A 19,114-nucleotide genomic window follows, 5' to 3' on the forward strand; every position below is an offset into this window, starting at 1 on the left:
AGCACTATTGTAATTCTAAGCCCACATCATGATTCAATCCTAAAGAGATTATTAGATGATTTTATTGGTGTATGTTCAGTGCTAGTTTTGTGTCACACATGGTGATGAAATCTGGGTTTAGTTTTCTGCTGCCTCTGTCCAGAGAATTTCTGACTACTTCTGTAGCTGAGGCAGATTTATCCTCCTGGCCTGGCCCTCTCTGCAGCGGGAATTTGGAATATTCCTTCCCACTCACCAAACCAGCAGAGAGGTGCCTCCTGCCCAGCAGTGCCAAAGAGCAGGAGTGCCATGTGAAGAGACCTAACTCCTGAGAATGGAGTAGGACAAGAGGCTGAAAGAGAGGAAGGGTTGTTCAGTTCAAACTTTGAACATTTTAAATATTTTATGAATTACTAGCTTTAAAAGCAAACAGACATTGAAATAAATAAATATAATCAAGCCATTGTGTTTTCCTCATGTAACATTCTGGGTTTTTAGTTTAATAATGCTTGATAATAAGTGCTTGGTATCTTACAGTATGCATACTGTAGTTAGTGTGGTGGTTTGAGTAATAAAGCTGGCAAGATTTGTAAGCAGTGATGATTTTTTTTACGTTAATTATTGTATGTATTGGTACAACTGAGAGAATAATATCAAATTTTCAGTCTTACAGGCCCCTTAAATGTTTCCATATTTGGAAATTAAACCAAAGGCTTTTGATATTAGTGTTTCTCCATCTAGGATTTTGTACAAAGGAAATCAATCTTGTAACAGTTAAAAGCAATTTATAGGAGGTGAGGGGATTGAAACAAAACACTAGTTTTACTTGAGGTATTTTCTGACTATTTCAGTGGAAGTGAAGAAGCTCTGTCAAATGAAGACTGTGAGAATGTTTATCACTTGGTATATTCAGCACACCGGCCTGTTGCAGTAGCAGCTGGAGAATTCCTTCACAAGAAGTAAGTTATCAGGTACCATGGGAGAAGACCAGATTCATAAACGCTTTCTAGTACTGGTAAGATCAAAAGGCAAAAAAAGCAATAGGACAAAATACACCAATATATCAAGTTACATGTGTAATTTCAAACACAGGCTTACTATCTTCTTTAAAATAAAAACCTAAATACGTAAAGAAACGAGATTTACCTTTCTCTTGTTCTAGAATTCAGATAATCTTTACTAACTCCTCAAGGACTAATTGTAAAAGGCTGCACACACCTCACTATATTAAATTGTTTTAAATCCTGAAGTTCTTGCTGACCTACTGTCATGGTAGCATAGGACTATCCATCCCTGACAGTCTAACTGGTATGCAGTCATAATTTTTACAAAGTTTTAAACCAGTTTATTTCAAAATTGTGAACGTAAGAGGTTTTTATATATTAATAATTAATAACATTGTTTCTAAATTCACTGACATCCCCTGAAAATACATTACATTATGATTCCATCTTTCATGTACTGAAAGATGCCAAAGGAAATGAGCTATTGTTTCCATGGATGTGAATCATACTGCACTGATGACTGTGCGCAGCACATTGCCACATCATGGTAGTTAACCTTCTGATTTTAGGGTTTGCAGTTAAATGTCTTTTAGTAGTAGTGTTCTTTTTCCCTCAGTGATTGGGAGATCAAAATTCTTTAATATACTTATAGATACTATACTATCTACTATATAGATACTGCCAAGATACACAACAGGAAAAAAAATCAATTAAAAATATCAGTTTTTCTTTGCCTTTTTTTTTTTTTTATTATTTTTCTGTGGTTTATTTGTGATCTAGGAATCTACATTCTACCTGTAAGCTTTTGTGTGTGGATTTATGGAATTACATCTCTGTGATCAGACATTGTCTGTTTTAAGGAATTAATTTACAAAATTTGGTTACATTTAGTCCCCTACATGATGTTTTACAAGGAAATGGTTTTTTTTAAAGTTACATACTGAAATTCCCTTATAAATTATATGTGAAAAATAACTTCAAAACATGAACAGATGGTAAATAAATTTGTTTTAAGACATATCTATACCTTAGTGTAAAGACAAAACTTTATCCTAACTTTTCTTTACAATGAGATACTATGCTATGTTCTGTTAAAATGTCTCTCTATGTATAAGTAAATAACATCAAGGAAAAAATGTCCCAATCCTAAGATGTTTTCTCTTTGTTTCTGCTGACATGTGTTAATTTTAAATAGAATCTAAATTCTATTAAATTGTTAATTTTAAATAGAATCTACTCGAAGAATTTGGGATGGGATTTATCTTGAATAATTTTATACATTTAAATACCACTTTCCAAGTGAAAGCTAGTCAGTGGCTTCCCCCTCTGTAGTTAGCAAAGGAAGGCAAATGATACAGAAGATCACTGACTGAGCCCTGAGGTGGATATTTAAGATATTTCAGCACCTGCTGAGGTGCTTGTCTCTCACCTGTTAGATGAGCAGGGGAAAAAGCATGATGTCTTTACCTAAAATGCAAATGTGTGAATAATTTATCCTTTTCAATGAATTCTGTGAGTGAAATCAGAATACTGGGTTTCACATTTAGAATTTGTTTCATGGCTGCAGCTTCTCTGTAAAAGCAAGGAGCAGTTTTTAAACTTCTCAAAGTAAAACAATCATTGCTGTAGCTGAAATGTAGGTATATCTGAGATCTCAGTAAGCTGCTAACTTTGAGTGGTGAGAGTAGTTTGGAGCTAGCCATGTATCAGAGAACTCAATGCAGAATGTATAATTCACCTGGGGAAAAAAAAAAAGTAACTTGACTGGTAGCTTGCGTTATCATTTGTGCCGCTACTGGTACCCAAGGTTGTTTGTTTAGTGTGATGTTAGGTTTATTTATACCACATGTTAGTCAGCACCACTACAGTGAAGATACAACCATAGTTCTTAAGACCTTGTAAGTGCTACCACCATTGTAAGATTTGATAACTAAAAATATAAAATTTTGTAAATTAGGCAAATATATAAAGCTATACAAAATCCTTCAGTATAAATATGTTCTAGAGAGCTTTTTCCTGTATGAAATTCCTCCAGCCCTGTGAACTTGAAGACTGAAGATAAATTTCTCTCTTCAGGCAGAAAGAGGTCATGCCCTCTTTCCCTTGAAAAAAGAGCTTGAGATACTTTTGCTGTGCTTTATGAACAAATCTGCTGTATCAGGAATGACTGTTCATCACGTTTTTGAAGAAATAAGATTTGTGTTGATAAACATCACAGCTCCTTTTGCTTATTTTTAGACTGTTCAGCAGACATGATCCCCAAGCTGAAGAGGCTCTAGCAAAGAGGAGGGGGCGAAATAGTCCAAATGGAAACCTCATTAGAATGTTGGTTCTTTTCTTTCTTGAAAGTGAGGTAAAAAAAAACATTTTTAATTTTCACTTGTTTAATAGAACCTGGAACTTAAGTAGTGACTTAGCAACATACAGTAACAAGTTGGTTGTTTTTTCATAATTTCAGAAATACTGTATGTCCTTTACTCTGCCCCCATCTCCTTGTCCATCAAGCAAATTCAATCCAAAAATCTTCTGCATGGTCTAGTTTGTTCTTGCATGTCCCCAGGGTATGTACTTACTGCTTCATTGCTGGTAGTACAGTGTCTACCAGGTTTCATTGCTACGTAGAAATGTTACTGGATGTTTTGTTTTTTTTTTAGATGACCAAGTTAGGAGTATAATTCTGGGGTTACTCTTTGTGAAGTAAAATTATTTGAACCAGAAAGGAACAAAATTACAATCAGAATCATGTCATAATTTGGAACGGAAAGGATCTGAGGGGCAATTTAGGTCAAAGTGGAGTCAGCTATGATACAAGATGAGGTTGCTCAGGGCTTTATGCAGCTACAGCTTAAAAACATCTGAGGATGGAGACTGCAGGCGTATATACAATTGTGTTTGATGGCCACATTCATGATGGGATTGTGCTAACAGTTAATGTCTATCGAGGTTACATATATGGGATATTTTATGGTAAAAGTGCTAACAGTAACTTAGGCAAGGAAAGGCAGTTGAATGGAGGAAAAATTGAAAAGATAAACTGTCAGGTACAGAAAGCTTTGAAGATACTAAGGGAGAAAGGTTTAAAAATGATACATTTGATTCAGTAATTAATAGGTGGCAAAGGAGGACTGAAAAAAAGAGTGACAGAAACATTTCTCAATAGAATGAATGGTAGTATTTTTTGTATAAAAAGCAAAAAAAGGAAGGTATTGCTACCAGGTGTTTGAATTTTTATGAGTGCTTGAACTAAAGACTTGACTGTGAAGATGAAAATAAATAATCAGAGATTCTGAGAAGGAAGGATAATATTTAGGTACAGTGTTAATGTTTAGTTAATGTTAGCTCTGTTTAGAAAGACCTTAAGAACCAACAAGACTGGATGAAACATTGCTGCCTGTGTGGGCCTCCAGTCAGCTATCTAAATGTATTTCTAGCTACAGCTTCTTCAAAAACTAGATTATAATAGATCATTCTGTCTTCTAGTGAAAATCCTGAGCTGAATGCAGAGAAATGATGAAGTTTTTGCTACCTGATGTAAATCACCCAGTGATAGGTCATTAGGTGAAGAGATCAAATAGCCATGGGCCTTAGATATGCCCACAGCCACTAGAAGATGAGAAAAACCACATGCCCAAATAGACTAATTGGCAGAGAATGAGGAATATTTGTTCCTTAGATAAGATACAGCATAAGAAAATGGGCTTACTTGCCTGCTTCATTAGGACAAACATATTCTTTCAGATTTCAGTGTCAAAGTTGGTGTTCATTGCCCGTCCCTCACTAGAAGCTGTTATCTGTTGATGTGGCGCCCGTGCTGAACTATCGTTCCTAGTGTCTTCATGCCTTAAATCCATGCGTGTGTGGTGGGGAGTTACCTAGAATTATCTTGTCCATGCATATGACAAGAGAATGAACTCGTTTTTGCTCCCAAAGCCATGATCAGCAAAATGTTTTCTCATCGAAGCCATACGCTGCTTGCTGAGACCCTTCTCTCTCAGGATTAGCTTTTGCTATCTCTGTTTTTGAGAAGGTTGTTTCAAACGAAGTAGGATATCATGACTCCAGTGTAAATAAAGAGCTAGAAATCTGGGAGTTTCCATCTGCATGGGATGAGAAGATATAATCACTGCAGTCTGAGAAGGTGCATTCAGAAGGCAGTAAAGGTGCCTCTATGACAAGCATCAGAAAGCTGACATTTTCCTCAAAGTTTACAGAAACTGAAAAATAAATAGACGTACTAGCATCCCGTTCCATAATCTCTTAGGTGTTTTCCAGTTTAGAAGTCATTTCCATGTCTGGCAAGCAATTCAGCTCTGCACAACATGTTTGTTACTTTTTGATAGTGTTTAAAGATTAGTTTCTAAATCTGTAGAAGCCCATGTATCATTTTTCTCAGTTTACAACAGTTGTGCTCATTCATATAGAACCCTTTTTTGCAATTAAAAATAAGTTACTGTTCATTCTATACCCCCTGAAATCAGTAGGATTTCTACTGCTGTTTTCCGAGAAACCAGAATTAGTATACAACACTTCTGGCACTCCATCTGTTGTAGACAAATCACAAAACTATACCTGTTGATGACTTTGGGTTGTTACATGGTTATTTCAAAATGTAAATGCACATATAGCTAGCATGAAATTTGTAAGTATCTTATTTTATAATTACTGTAGTCCTAACATTTTAAATGCTCTGTCTCAGTTATTGTTGTATTGTTTGAATTGTGTTGATAAATACTGCTTTTTTTTTTTTCCTGTCTCAGTAGTTAGATGTAATACAAACACCGTTATACAAATTTTCATTTTGTTGTCTGTTGCATTCACACTGACACTGAATATTATACTAAAATTAAAAAATATTTCCATATCCATGTTCTGCACAGAAAAATAAATGCCTGTTCAGAAAGAATGCATTACAGACCCTTCTTAGTCTCATGTCTCACCACCTCTCCTTTTTATAATACAGTAGGAAAGTGAGAATGTGTAAGTTTTTGTCTCCTAAGTCAGAACTTTGAGAGGTTTTTCACAACAAGCTACTTTATGGAAAGAGAAGCTCAATTTATTTTACTTCCATTTTCCATTGAAGTTTATTGCCATTGTCATGCAATTGTATCATTCAGATGAAGGAAGACCTTCCAGAGTTAGTTTCAGACTGAATTTTCTTTCCCCCTCGTGTAAGAAGACATGGACACAGTTCATGCCTAAATGCTTGTGACAGTTGAGGAACTACAGCTTGTACCAGAACACTGTATTGACCATTGCTTTGGATTTTCTAGTTGCATGAACACGCAGCCTACTTGGTGGACAGTTTGTGGGAGAGCTCTCAAGAACTGTTGAAAGACTGGGAATGCATGACAGAATTGCTCTTGGAGGAACCAGTCCAAGGAGAAGAAGGTATTTGTTTAACCTCTCTGCTGTACTGATATTGCGCAATATTTTTAAATATGCCTTAAAAAGGTGCTTCACTGTGGCAGATAGAAGTATTTGTTGTGGTTTGTTTAGACAGCATATTTGAGGAAGTACAAATTACTTAGATTTTAATTTCATCCATTTTTAATGCACTCTGCTTCAGAAGCAGCAGTTTTGCATTACACTTTACAACTCATGAAGTCTGCTGTAGTGTTGTTGCCTAATATTAAAGTCTAGGGTTCTTGTCTGAATGTTTAAATGACTAGTGCATACATGAACATTTCAGTAAATTCAGTCGCTAATACAATTTTGAGTAAACAGACACTTCAGGTGGTGTTAGTTAAATATGGGGATTTTCCAGACAGTGTTAAATCCTAGTGAATTCTTAAAATGAAAAAAATAAGAGAATTCTTTTGCAATTAATTTTGTATCTTCTTTAGTTAAGAATATATCTGTGGGCATCAGGTAGCCAGGGAGGTTGGTAGCAAAGAGTTGCTAATGTTTGTCATTCAAAGTCCCTTATAATTCTTTAGGATTTTCCTTCTTCAAGTACCTTCACAGTGGTTAGGTGGTTGAAAAACCAATGTAGTCAGTTGTCTCTGTGTTTCAATGTCTTACTTTCGGTATTCACTGCTACAGTTGTGGTCTTTTATTTATATGATAATTTCCTTAGGAAAGGACCTGGCACTTTGGTTCTTTTGAGGTTTCTGTATAGCCTAGCAGTGTTTGGCCCTCTAGATGTGAACAGAAGTACTTCAAAAAGACCAGAAATAATACTTAATGATTGTGCGAATATTTTGTAAGGAGTGACAGTGAATAGTCAGTCCCTCTCTGTCCTCCATGACACTCATTATTTTATAGATCTTTGTTGTATTCCTCCCCTTCATTCATCATTTTTCCAGACTGCCTTTCTCTGGACTTCTTTCAGTTCTGCCATATCCATTTTAAGGTGATGTGACTGGTAATGCACAGAGTGAGCAAGCAAGCTTTCGTTTTATGAACAAAATGATGTCTTTTTTTCTCTCTTCCCTGTATTTTACAACTGCATTCACAGATTTATCTTCTTTAGGATGCCTTTCAGGCATCATCAAAGCTGATCTTTGTTGTTCTCTTCCCTCCATAGCAATGTCTGACCGGCAGGAGAGTGCTCTTATTGAACTGATGGTGTGTACAATCAGACAAGCTGCTGAAGCACACCCTCCAGTAGGCAGAGGCACTGGCAAAAGAGTAAGTGGTACTATAATGGGTAGCTCAGACCTGTGTGTGTTATTATGTTACCATATTAACATAAAATATTTTTCTTTAATACCACATTTTGACACTTCTAAATGGGATTTCTATAGTTGGTGTTTCATGTGAACGTTTTTTGAAGAAATATAATGTTCTGTTTTTAGATTTAATTTTTTTCTTTTTCACTTTGGGTTTTGCTTTGATGAGTTAAGTAATGCAAACTTACAGCATGAAAATATTTTTTAAATTATTTTTAAATTTCCTTTTTATCATACCCCTGGCTTAGACTTGGAATCTACCAGCATTTACAGCCTTCACTGCTCATCTAGATTAGAACTGAGAGTATAGAGCTCAGGAATAGAACAAGATTATCTTTGGCTGTCTTCATAAAAAGTAATGTGCTGCTAATATGGACATTCAATTTGAAGAAGAAGCCAACAGTAGCTTCATCTCAAGAGTAGTTAAGTACCGGAAAATAGGCTGGGCTGAGTGATTGTGCAGTTTCCATTGCTGGTGGTTTTCAAGCTCTGACTGGACAAAACCCTGAGCACCATGGTCTGACCCCAGAGCTGATTCTGAGGAGGAGGGAGGGATGGGACTGCAACCTTGCAAGGTCCATCCCAACCTGAATGCTTCAGTGGTGTTATATATCCATCCTCTTAGGCCTTTTCCATTGAGTGCTCATAAAATTTCAAAATTTGATATACTGACCATACTGTTTTCTAGGTTCTTTTTTATTTATTATATAGTGGCTCTTTGGAGATCTACATCAGCTGGATTCCATCCCTAAGGCTAGGCATGCACTTTAAGCGTTTGAGTGTAAGTCATCAGGTCAGGGTAATCAACAGCTTTCACCTGTATTCTCTATAAATACAGCGTTCACACTCCAAAAGAGTCTTAGCTTCTCAAACTTCTTTCCCTGATTTTTTTAGTCCCCCTCTTATTTAGATTAGAATGTAATGAAATAAAACCGTGTGAACATTTGGTACTTCTTTTAGGTTTTGCTCTGAATAATCATAACTAGATTATTAAAGGAATCCTCAGACCTACTTAAGGTGAAATTTAGAGATAGACTTATCACACTTCATTGCTAAACTAAACACAGCTACTTAGCTTCTTAATTTTTATGTACCAAAACCAGATTAGCGTCATGTCCTATAACAGCATGCCAGGAAATGTTCCAGGAAGCCATCAATTTAAACTTGCTTTTTGTACTTTACTTTATAATGCATATTCTAATAAATTCATAATTTATTAAAACATTTCAGGGATAAGGGGGGCAATCTACAAAGGTACTTTCTCAGATTTGCATGGGCATGTAAACATCTGCTGTTACTAAAACCATATTGCAAGTATAACTTCATGTTTTGCCTCTAGCTGTAAACCATTCTAGAAGATGAAACAATATTTAAATTAAAGGAAATATTCATGTTTGTATTCTCTGTTTGGAACACTAAATAATGTTACTATTAGCTTTCTGGGTAATTTTTCTCTGTCGAAAGATCTACATTTCAGTTGACTTCAGAAAATTTCTTAGTCTTAGATTTTCAATGTCTCTATTTTTAGAAAGGTAAAGAATAAATGTCAACTTCTGAAGGATGATCAAAAGAGCGTCAAGATCCTTAGGGACCCAGCTTAAGTAATAGTGCCACTGAACTGAGCAATATTAGGTCACCAGGATACGACTGGGTTGTTCAAGTGTGGGATCCTGAGTTGCTAACTGCCTGAGTTGCTAGCTGCATTCGTCTTGCCTTCTGATGAGCCAGCAGCTTTTGTTGGCATGGGCGAGAGCTGCACTGTGTGCTTGTACGGGAGTTGTATTTGCTGCCCTGTGTTTCCATCTGCTGTGTACTATGGAAGTGTTTTCTGACCTTACTGACAAACATTTAGCTGTTCCCCTTCACTTCCATGGTCATTTGGGGTTCCTGCTTACCCAATAGGCTACTTGTCATCCAAGCACGTTTTGTTTCCCACTGACTCAGAGGTGTAGGTATGACATTGAGCTTTTGCTTCTTTTCAGTTAGATCATGAGTTGTGGGTTGGTAACTTCAGAGATCTCTTGACTTGTCAGTAGAGGTGTGTCATGTTCTCATGATCTCACTAGCCTATTCTCTGAGCTGAAATGGGAGCAGATTTCTAATTATGCACTCACGTTCTTGTGAAATAGTTTCCACTCTGACTTTAGCTTGTAACCCTTACTGTGCAGTCTGGCAGCTTTGCTATATGTAAATCTTCAGCTAATTTTAATATTTTGTTATAATTGTTTTCAAAAGTATTCTATGTGACCACTCTCCTTTTCTGAAGCCAAGAAGCCAACTCGAAGCTTTTATGAATCGTGCTGTATTTATTATTATCTATCTATTCATTGTTTTAAGGTGGTTTTGTGATGACAGCATTTGTAGCTTCAACATATCTGTCACTGAAATTTGTAAATGAGTTCTGTGAACTTGGATGCATGTTCTCATTGAGAATTACATTCCAGTCAAGAGATGAGGCCATTAATCTGTTAATGAAAATCACTGTTACAGTGAGGTTTGGTTTTGGCTTTCTTAATTATACTTCAGTTCGCCCTGAGGTCCTACAATGAACACTTTGTTTAATGTGTGAGAGGCAGAGCGCAATTCATTTGGAAGCAGTAACAAAAGTTCCACTGACTTGGGTTATATTTGAATTTCAACCCTAAAAACATGTTAATGTGTAGCAACAATATCAGTCTGTGATATTTTTGTTTTCAATCACTTCTTTTAGGACACATGGTCCTATTTAATCACTCTTCAATCTAAATGTTTCTGAATGTTTTTCCCTCCTCTTTTGATTTATTAAAAATGTACTTGCATGAGTTTTTGTTTTTAATATCAACATCAAAAATATTAATACTATATGAAGAAATTATATTTACTGTAGCTATTTTTGATCACTTGCAGGTCTTGACAGCAAAAGAAAGAAAAACGCAGATAGATGACAGAAATAAATTGACTGAGCATTTCATTATTGCACTTCCTATGTTGCTTTCAAAGGTACCTTTTTCTACAAAATAAATTGCTCACTGGCATTTACAACTGACTTAAAACTTTTTTATTTTGTAGCGTAGATGTTTATTTTTACTTCACTGTTTTGTTTTGTTTCAATGATGTTCTAGTATTCCGCTGATGCAGAGAAGGTTGCAAATCTCCTGCAAATCCCTCAGTATTTTGATCTGGAAATCTATAGCACTGGCAGAATGGAAAAGGTATAGTACCTTGGGCAAGAATGCTGGTTGCTTTCAAGTATCTGATAGCTATTGTAGTCACACAGCACTGTGCCTTCATTTGGCATATTAGCAATCTAACCTGGTGTATTTTTGACTGACTTTTTCTTTGAGTTTCATTGTTCAGACAAGGTGAAAGCTGAGCTTCTTTTCTGATCTACAGCATCTGGATGCCTTACTGAAACAGATTAAGTTTGTTGTGGAAAAGCATGTGGAATCGGATGTTCTTGAAGCCTGCAGCAAAACCTACAGCATACTCTGTAGTGAAGAATATACAATCCAAAACAGAGTTGACATAGCCCACAGCCAACTTATTGATGAATTTGTGGATCGATTCAACCATTCTGTAGAGGATCTGCTGCAGGAGGTTTGTTTCCTTAAAATGAATTTAGTTAGACTATGTAAAGTACATTATGATAGACTGGAGAAAAATATTCCTATATTCCTATTAAGTCATGAAGTTATCTATGTGAAGAGACAGTACAGCAACAACTGTATCATAATTATTTGGAACTATTTCTTCATGTGGAAAATTCCCTGGACTAGCATTAAATCTGCAAAGAATTGATGCTGTAAAACAAAGACCACGGGAAAATCCTACTTCTGAAAATGTATTCTAGTATTTAAACAGTTCACATGTGAAATGAAATGGATGAATAGGTGAAAGCTGAGGAAAAATACAGAAAAAGGTGCATTTACATTTATGCTTGGGGTGATTCCAGTAGTCCCAAATGGACTGCAGAATTAAAATTGGATTATGTCTTGAATGGAAGAGAGGATTTAGTCAAATATTTATGATGGCCTATTGAAAGAGCTCTGGAAAGTAGGAAATAAAGATACAGGTCTGAAACCTGGAGGTGTCTGGGATTTTCTTCCCCTGAAGAATTTAATCTTCAGAATGCATAACACAGAATACATTAAATAAGGATAGAAACCTTACTCCTTTTTTTTTGCTTTACATAAATTTGTGTAGCACTACCTAATTTGTTATAATTCTCCTGCTTTTTAAACATAACTTAGGGGATGCATAGATCTTTTTCTGCACATCATATTGTCATGCATTGTGATAAATCCACTTAATTTTTGACGTACATTTCTAGAAAATTAAGCTACAGTCTTTATTTTAGAACTGTGTATTAAATAAATTATTGTTTTTTTGTCTTTAAGTAATATGTTATACAGACAAACTTGTCATTTCAGACTAGATAAAAACTAAGTAAATAAAAATAAAATTTTATTTATAGAGTAAATACAAATAAAGATGTATGACATGGAGAAAGATGTGGAGACAAAAATAAGACAAAAGTGAGAGTAAGCAAGAAAAAGTATAGCAATAGCAAGGATTTAAAATGCTGGCCTCTTTGATATTCTCTGCTGGATGATTCTTTGCAGAATAACTGATTTTCTTAAGCTTATTTTATAATTTCAAATAGGTTTTATATTTGAAAATTTGTATGCTTGTAGTCAAGCAAGTATTACATTATTTTATGGCTTCCCACTAGGTTGATAATGAGAGAAACATTGATTGACAATTGCATCTGAAGGCAGGGAGATGTTTTAATTGTTGGCCTTTAGCTGGAAAACAGCTAAACAACTGTTCCGATTGATCAAAACAAAATGGAGAAGAATTGCTCTAAGTGGATTATCTATTTCAGAAAATTGCTGGAAAAATTAAGTTTAAGAAGCGCCTTATTTCCACATATTTTTCAGTTTACGATAAATATTAGGATAATGATATTTTAAAATGTAAAAAAATGAAAAATTCAAGATTTGTTTGACTTGTGCAGTATTTATTATTGGACTGTTGTTTCCTTAGATTTGTAAATCTTAAAACCAAAAACAAATAACAAAAAAAGCTTCCATCCAGTTCTGAATATTTGTCATTCTGTGCAATGTAATTGTCATGTATTACAATGTGTGACACAGTGAATAGCAATGAAGGATATGAAAAAAAGGAATTTTCCCACTGACCATTTTGAAATACTTTCTATTGACATCTGCAGGCATCTGGTTCAGAGTGAGGCAAGCATTCAGCTTTATACTGGTAGCACATGGTTAAATTGCAGTTCAGTAATTTCTGTAAAATTAGATAGTTTGTGTGTTTGTTTGTTTTGTTTTTTTTTGTCCAGGGAATGGTTTCTACTACTGGAGGGTTCTGTTTTTTTTTTTAATTTTATTTTATTTTTTGCATATTGTTGAGTGATCTTGCTTTTCCTAGTGCTATGCAGTAGTTATTTAATTATTATTATTACAGAATCTAGATAAAAGTCACCGTAAAATTTAGATTCCATTTTGCTGTCAACATAAAACCTCAAAGAAATGTGCTCCTCTCCATGCAGAAATGTACTCTCGGGTGAACTGCTGAACTCCATTCATTAATTTCTTTTCATTTTCAGGGAGAAGAAGCTGATGACGATGACATATACAATGTTCTTTCAACATTAAAGAGGTTAACCTCTTTTCACAAGTATGTGTTTTGTTCCCTTGAAAATTTGCAGCTATCATTTCAGCAAGTATCAGCTGGTGTCTGGTGTTAAAAAATGAGAAAATTTAAGGTGTAAAATATGAAATAGAGATCAATGAATGACTGGTGGCACTTGTACTACTTCTTGGATTCATTAGTGTCCTTGGCTAGTTAATGGCTACCTTTACAGGTTTAGTTTGCAAATGGCATAGCCTCCCTTGCACTAAATGATTTTATACCTGTTCTACCACAAAAATGATACTCTCCTGCATGTCATATAGTCAGTGCACAAGGGACACTTCTTATCTCTGACACCTGTGGATGCAAAATAAATCTTCGCTTTGACCTTCAGCTTAGGAAAGCCCTGGAGGAAGTTTTCTGTTTCTCAATGCCTTTGAAGTGTTTCTGCTCAAAATTAGGAAAATGAGCAGTAGTAATAATTAATGATTGACGATAAAAATTTGGAAGATGCTTTCTCTTCCTGCAGAAGTGCCAGGAATAGTTTCTTATGGATTTGTTGACAACATTTTTATTTTGTGGGTTACACAGATTCTCCTTCACTAAGCTCAGAGTGAACCAGCCAGCTGGAACCAGGCAGCAGCTTTCCAGGGTTCTGCTGCTCTCAGTTCTACCTTTGGGCACTCTCATAACTTGTAGAGCAACCTGGAAATTTTCACTTGAATTGTCTGAATTTTGGTATATAGCACAAAGAACTAATCTTCCCCTTGTATCAACTATAGGAAGTAACTGCTCTTGTTCAGCATGTAGGAAAGCTTCATATTCAGATGTCTGAGAGCCACAAAGCATTTCTTCCTTATGACAGGATTTGAGAGGATCCTTTTTCTGCCACCTCTTTTATACCGGTTAGTGGTTTTGGATTGGGGGTTTTCGTTCTCTTTCCTTATTGTGCTTAGTATTCACGTATCTTGAATCCTGTATTGGATCACTCTATGATACGGTTCTGAACTGTCTGCTCTCTGTTTCCGTTCAACAGGAGTCCCACAGAGATCATTAAATTGTGTCTAATTTCTGTAGTGCAGCAGGCTGACACGTGCAAATTAGGTTTTCAGTCTCCCTGGTAACACACTGGAGCCACTTCTGCTTTTCCTGAGAGGACTGGTGAAAGCTGTAGTTCACAGTGAAGAAAAAAGCACAAATTTAAAGACTTCCCTGAGGTTCTCCCATATTTATTTTTTTCCTTTACGTTTCCAGATCTCTAGAGAGAGATTTCAGGTTCTAAACAAAGCTTTGTGGAATGACACACAAATTAGGGTAAGGGACATCTACCTTCATCTTTAAACAATAGGAAAGAGAAAAGAATTAAATCTTAAAAGAGATGAAGAGCATCTGTGTATCATTTCTCAGCAGATTTATTACAAATAACAAATTATTATATAAAGATTATAGTTCAGTGGGAATTTCTGACTAATATCTGCTTGCATCTAAAGAAGTAATGAAATCTTTTCATTACTCTACTGAATGTTACATCTGCCATGACTTATTTGTGAAGGGAAACAATCATACTATCTGACACAGAATTTTTGCCAAATCCTTAGCTATGAGGTTAGGATCTTCAATTCTAAAGTTGCATTGAGCATTCTAATCTCAAAGTACAGTTGCTCTTGTCTGATACTGTCACTGTCTGTCATCTACTGCAAGCCAAAGTCAATGGAAGAAGTTGAAGTTGCAGGCTAACAACAGATCTTTCAGATCTTATAAAACTGCTCTGACAAAGGAAAGCAGCTGTTGGGGGCTTTGAATAGAAACAAGTCTCTCTTGTGTTTCAGTGAAATTTACCTTATTTGTGCTTATATTTCCTTTGTAGTTACTGCTTCTTCATACTCTAGGAAAAAGTTGGAATGACCATGGCAGGAATTATCAGAAAAGCCTTCCAGACCAAAAAACCTTCTGTACTGAGATTTCCCAAGCCTGAGCTAATCCTCTTTCCAAGTGGATCATCTCCTGACGATTTTTCATTTGGGAATGACTTAACTTTTAAGTGGATCCTTAGAAGATCAAGAGGGATATTCTGTAGACCATATTTGCTGCCTAGTTTTCCTCCCATTTAAGTTAATTTAAATCAAGTTTGTTAATGAAGTCAGTCAGTACTAGAAAAGATCCATCTCCCTATATGCTGGAACAGTGCAACCAATTCAGTGGGAGATGGATGTTTTGGAAAGGCCAGAAAGCTACTTCAAAAAGAGTTTGCAGTACACTTTATAATTGAGGTCTTCATCAAACAAGGATATTCGTATTTCAATATGAATGAAATTCAACATTACAATGTTTATTTCCAAGTTTTCAGAATGTAATAATAAATTCTTTGAGGTCTTCTGAACAGAACACCTGGAGTAAACATCTAAGCTTGTTTTCTAAGATTATTTTCTTTGCCAGGGTCTCACTGACATTATAGCATTTTTTTCTCTCCTTATGTACATGGAAATAATCTTTCCATATAAACTCTTTCCAAATAGTCTCAATTCATCTGAGCTTTCACAATCAGTGCTGTAGCAGTTTGTATATCCGCAGTTGTTATTTAATCACTCCAGTTGATTCCATGACATGAATCTCAAGTATCACCTCTTTTCCTCTGGATGTGCCGTTTTCCATACTCCCTTGTGTATAGAACATTGTTTCTTATTTAGAAATCAGGATTGTTGGTATTACTGCCCAGTAGTCCTCAAACATAATACAGAATTTGATTCCTTCCTGCCTCCACTCTGATTTCAGAAGCTTGGTGATGGCTATAGTAACTCTCCAGTCATGACTTGCGGGATCAGGCAGGGCTCTTCCCAGGATAGATATGTTCATGATCAGATATTCTCTTCCTGTTAGAGAAACCCCTCACTTAACCTTATTTTTCCAGTAGTTGACCAATACATCGTAACAGATTCCTTCAGACTAAGTTATTCAATCTGGAAGAAGTAGAAATGATGATAAATGAAACCTCAGTAGAGAAATAAGACTGCATCCAGCAGAGCTGTTCAAAGCCCCAGGTACTGCTTTTGTGACTTTGTGCTGTGTTAATAAGAGAACAGTTTCATGGGCAGAGAGATCACTTCTTCTCCCAGGAATTTTTGTAGGCTGCTTTCCACACTGTCAGAAACACTGCGGCGCTGGTACCTTTACTTCATCTGGCTACTTTCTGGTTGAAATATGTCCCAAGAGACAGTGCTTACCCATAGGGATGAAAATAAACCTCCTTTGATGAAGTGTTGGGCCTTGTTTTCTGTAGTCCAGGAAGACTCTGAAATGGAAGGGATTAAAATAAGGAAAATGCTGTGTTGTATGAATTTTCATTCTTGGAGCCTCCGTGTTGGAAAATCTGAACCTTTGTGGAGGATTGGGTTGTGTCCAGTGTATCTTTCACTATCATTTTGGTTGCTGAGTAGTTCAAAAGAAAAAAGTGTACTAGAATATGCCTAAATTTAATGTGGAAGCTTTTATTCAAGGAAGTTTATATTGAAAAAAACACTCTGAAAATTGTCTCTAGTTAGTATTTTTCAGCTTTGGAAGCTGGATAGCTCTTCCTGAGGACAGTTGCAAGGCCAAGCTCCAAGCAAAAAGCTAAGGTGCCCCCAGCTGTCAGGATAATGGGGAATGCCCCCTGTGACAGCTGCCTGACAGGAAGGGCTCTAAAATGAAAACACAGACATGAGACAATTTTTCATCTTGAATTCTCTGTAGAGTAAGCTATGGCGATATCTGCATCTGCACACCAAGGAGATTTTACTGCTTTAATTACAGTGCTGTAATCAAGGATGTACAACTCTGCCTTGCTAGCAACCCTGTGATTTGCTGAGGCAGGATCTGTGTGCTTTATATGACTAATCAGAGGCATTTCTCTGACAGCCTATCATTTATCTATAAAACATTTTACTTCCACACTTTGAAGATAAATCCAGAAGGGGGGGAGATGTTGATTTTTTGTTGGGGGGGGGGCATTGTTTGTTTTGCTTTGGTTTAGATTTTCCTATAGTTTTTCTTCTGTTCATGGATCTTAATTAGAAGCTAAGATGCACCTTTGTTTAATGGCACAACCCTAGAGAGCATACTTTATTTATTTTCAGCTCAAGGACATTAAGTGCAACATTTTCTGTGCAAATTTTATCAGTGAGGTTTTCCAGATTATGGGGCCAACACACTCCAGACTGAGAAGCATTTCATACTAAGGGTCTCAGCAGGATCTCAGAGCTCCTGATTCACCCTCTGTTCGTTACAGAAGTAGAGAATTTTTCTTTCTCACTGAGCAGGGTAGTTAATTATTTAAACAAAGTCAGGCAGCTCCAACACAGGGCAGAAGCAGAGGGGTGGGAAAAGTGAACATATCTTGGTGATGAAGGTGCTGGGATGAAAGGGAGCCAGACAGATGAGACTGCTTTATCTAATTTAGACTAGCCAATTCAGTCTGAGCATCCCTTCTTCCAGGTGAGTATTTTAATCACCATATTTTTTATTATTTTGAGGTGGCATTCTCTGTTATAAACATATAAATGGTTTCAAATTTTCAGTTTTACTCGACTAGAGAACAGTATTAAAATTAAATTTGTTATGAAATATAATTCTTGTCTTTCATGTAACCTTAATGTTTTGTAATTTATTTAGCATTTCTCAGTTCTTTATTAAAAAACTATAACATAAGCTGTTGGAGATGTGTAAGACTATAAAGTAAATGTTGCTAATCTCGTTTGTATTCCTCTCCCTGACAAATCAGGTTGGTACAATTGAAATGTGAAACACTGAATGGAGGGAGTGGTTAACACCATCTCTGTCTCATATACATGTATATCATTCTGACTTCAGATATTACAGGATGTTTAGTGATAAAACATAATATTTTTTGCCAAATGATAAGGCAGAAGATTATGTAATTTTTCCTTAAAGCAATTTTTCATTCAGTATACACTACTGCAGTTGGGCTATAGTTGCTGTTGCATGCCGGAGAAGTGCCTTCTGAAGTTCTGCCAAGGTTTAGAACAAAAGAAGCAACAATTACGATTTAGAGGCAACACTGAGAAGGGGATTGTAGCTACATTTAAGTAACTTTGAAGTTGCATGGTATGCATCAAGTTTACCTCCTTCCTACAGAAATCCAATGTAGTAGAATATTATTTTCCTCTATCACCAGAAAACCTAACTTATGCTTTTAACATGATGTGAACTAATTGTGCAGCTGCCTTGTCAGCATGCTCTATTGTCTCGGCTTTGCAAAAATACCAAACTGTTCACAGAGCTGCCAGGTCAGAGTATATTCTTGCTGTGATGTGAAGTTTTGAGAAATATAACTAATCTCTTTATTATCTCTTGTTCTAGCGCTCATGATCTCACAAAATGGGATCTGTTCAGTAACTGCTACAGATTACTAAGAACTGGAATTGAACACGGAGCTATGCCTGAACAGGTACCAACAGCAACATGTGTCTTGCGTCATCTGAGGATTCAGTGTTTAAAAGACTCTAGTGATAGAGAAGTTCAAGGAATTAATGCACTAGTGGCAGTTATTTAGGGAAATTGTGGAGTCTTAAATGAAGTTACTCTTCTAGTGAAGCGTTGTCCAGGAGGTGGAAAATCTTGGATACTGCTCTTGTTTTTTCTTTTTACTCTGTGTGATTTTGAGCTACTTGCCTCACCTTTCACCTTTCTCATTTGTAAAGTAAGAAATAACTAATGTTCCTGGCTGTAAAAAGCACTCCATAACTCATGATTTTTACACAGAAACCCATCATTTGTAAACCTTGGCTGCAGTTCAAATTGTTGCAGTTATTTTGCATTGAAGGTACAATGGAT

At 36.0% G+C, this 19,114-nt stretch overlaps 1 protein-coding gene across 6 annotated transcripts in view; it reads left to right on the top strand.

Moving 5' to 3' along the window:
- Positions 1-19,114, top strand: part of STAG1 (stromal antigen 1) — a 177,924-nt gene that overhangs the window by 122,587 nt on the left and 36,223 nt on the right. For all 6 annotated transcript variants that reach the window (XM_032193436.1, XM_032193437.1, XM_032193432.1 and 3 more), the window contains 9 exons: positions 831-938; positions 3,222-3,336; positions 6,254-6,371; positions 7,510-7,613; positions 10,541-10,633; positions 10,756-10,845; positions 11,027-11,230; positions 13,260-13,330; positions 18,641-18,728. In XM_032193436.1, coding sequence (XP_032049327.1) covers positions 831-938; positions 3,222-3,336; positions 6,254-6,371; positions 7,510-7,613; positions 10,541-10,633; positions 10,756-10,845; positions 11,027-11,230; positions 13,260-13,330; positions 18,641-18,728 — 991 coding nt within the window. The remainder of the gene's footprint in view (positions 1-830; positions 939-3,221; positions 3,337-6,253; positions 6,372-7,509; positions 7,614-10,540; positions 10,634-10,755; positions 10,846-11,026; positions 11,231-13,259; positions 13,331-18,640; positions 18,729-19,114) is intronic.

Source organism: Aythya fuligula, chromosome 9 (assembly GCF_009819795.1).
Source record: "Aythya fuligula isolate bAytFul2 chromosome 9, bAytFul2.pri, whole genome shotgun sequence".
Lineage (NCBI taxonomy): Eukaryota > Metazoa > Chordata > Aves > Anseriformes > Anatidae > Aythya > Aythya fuligula.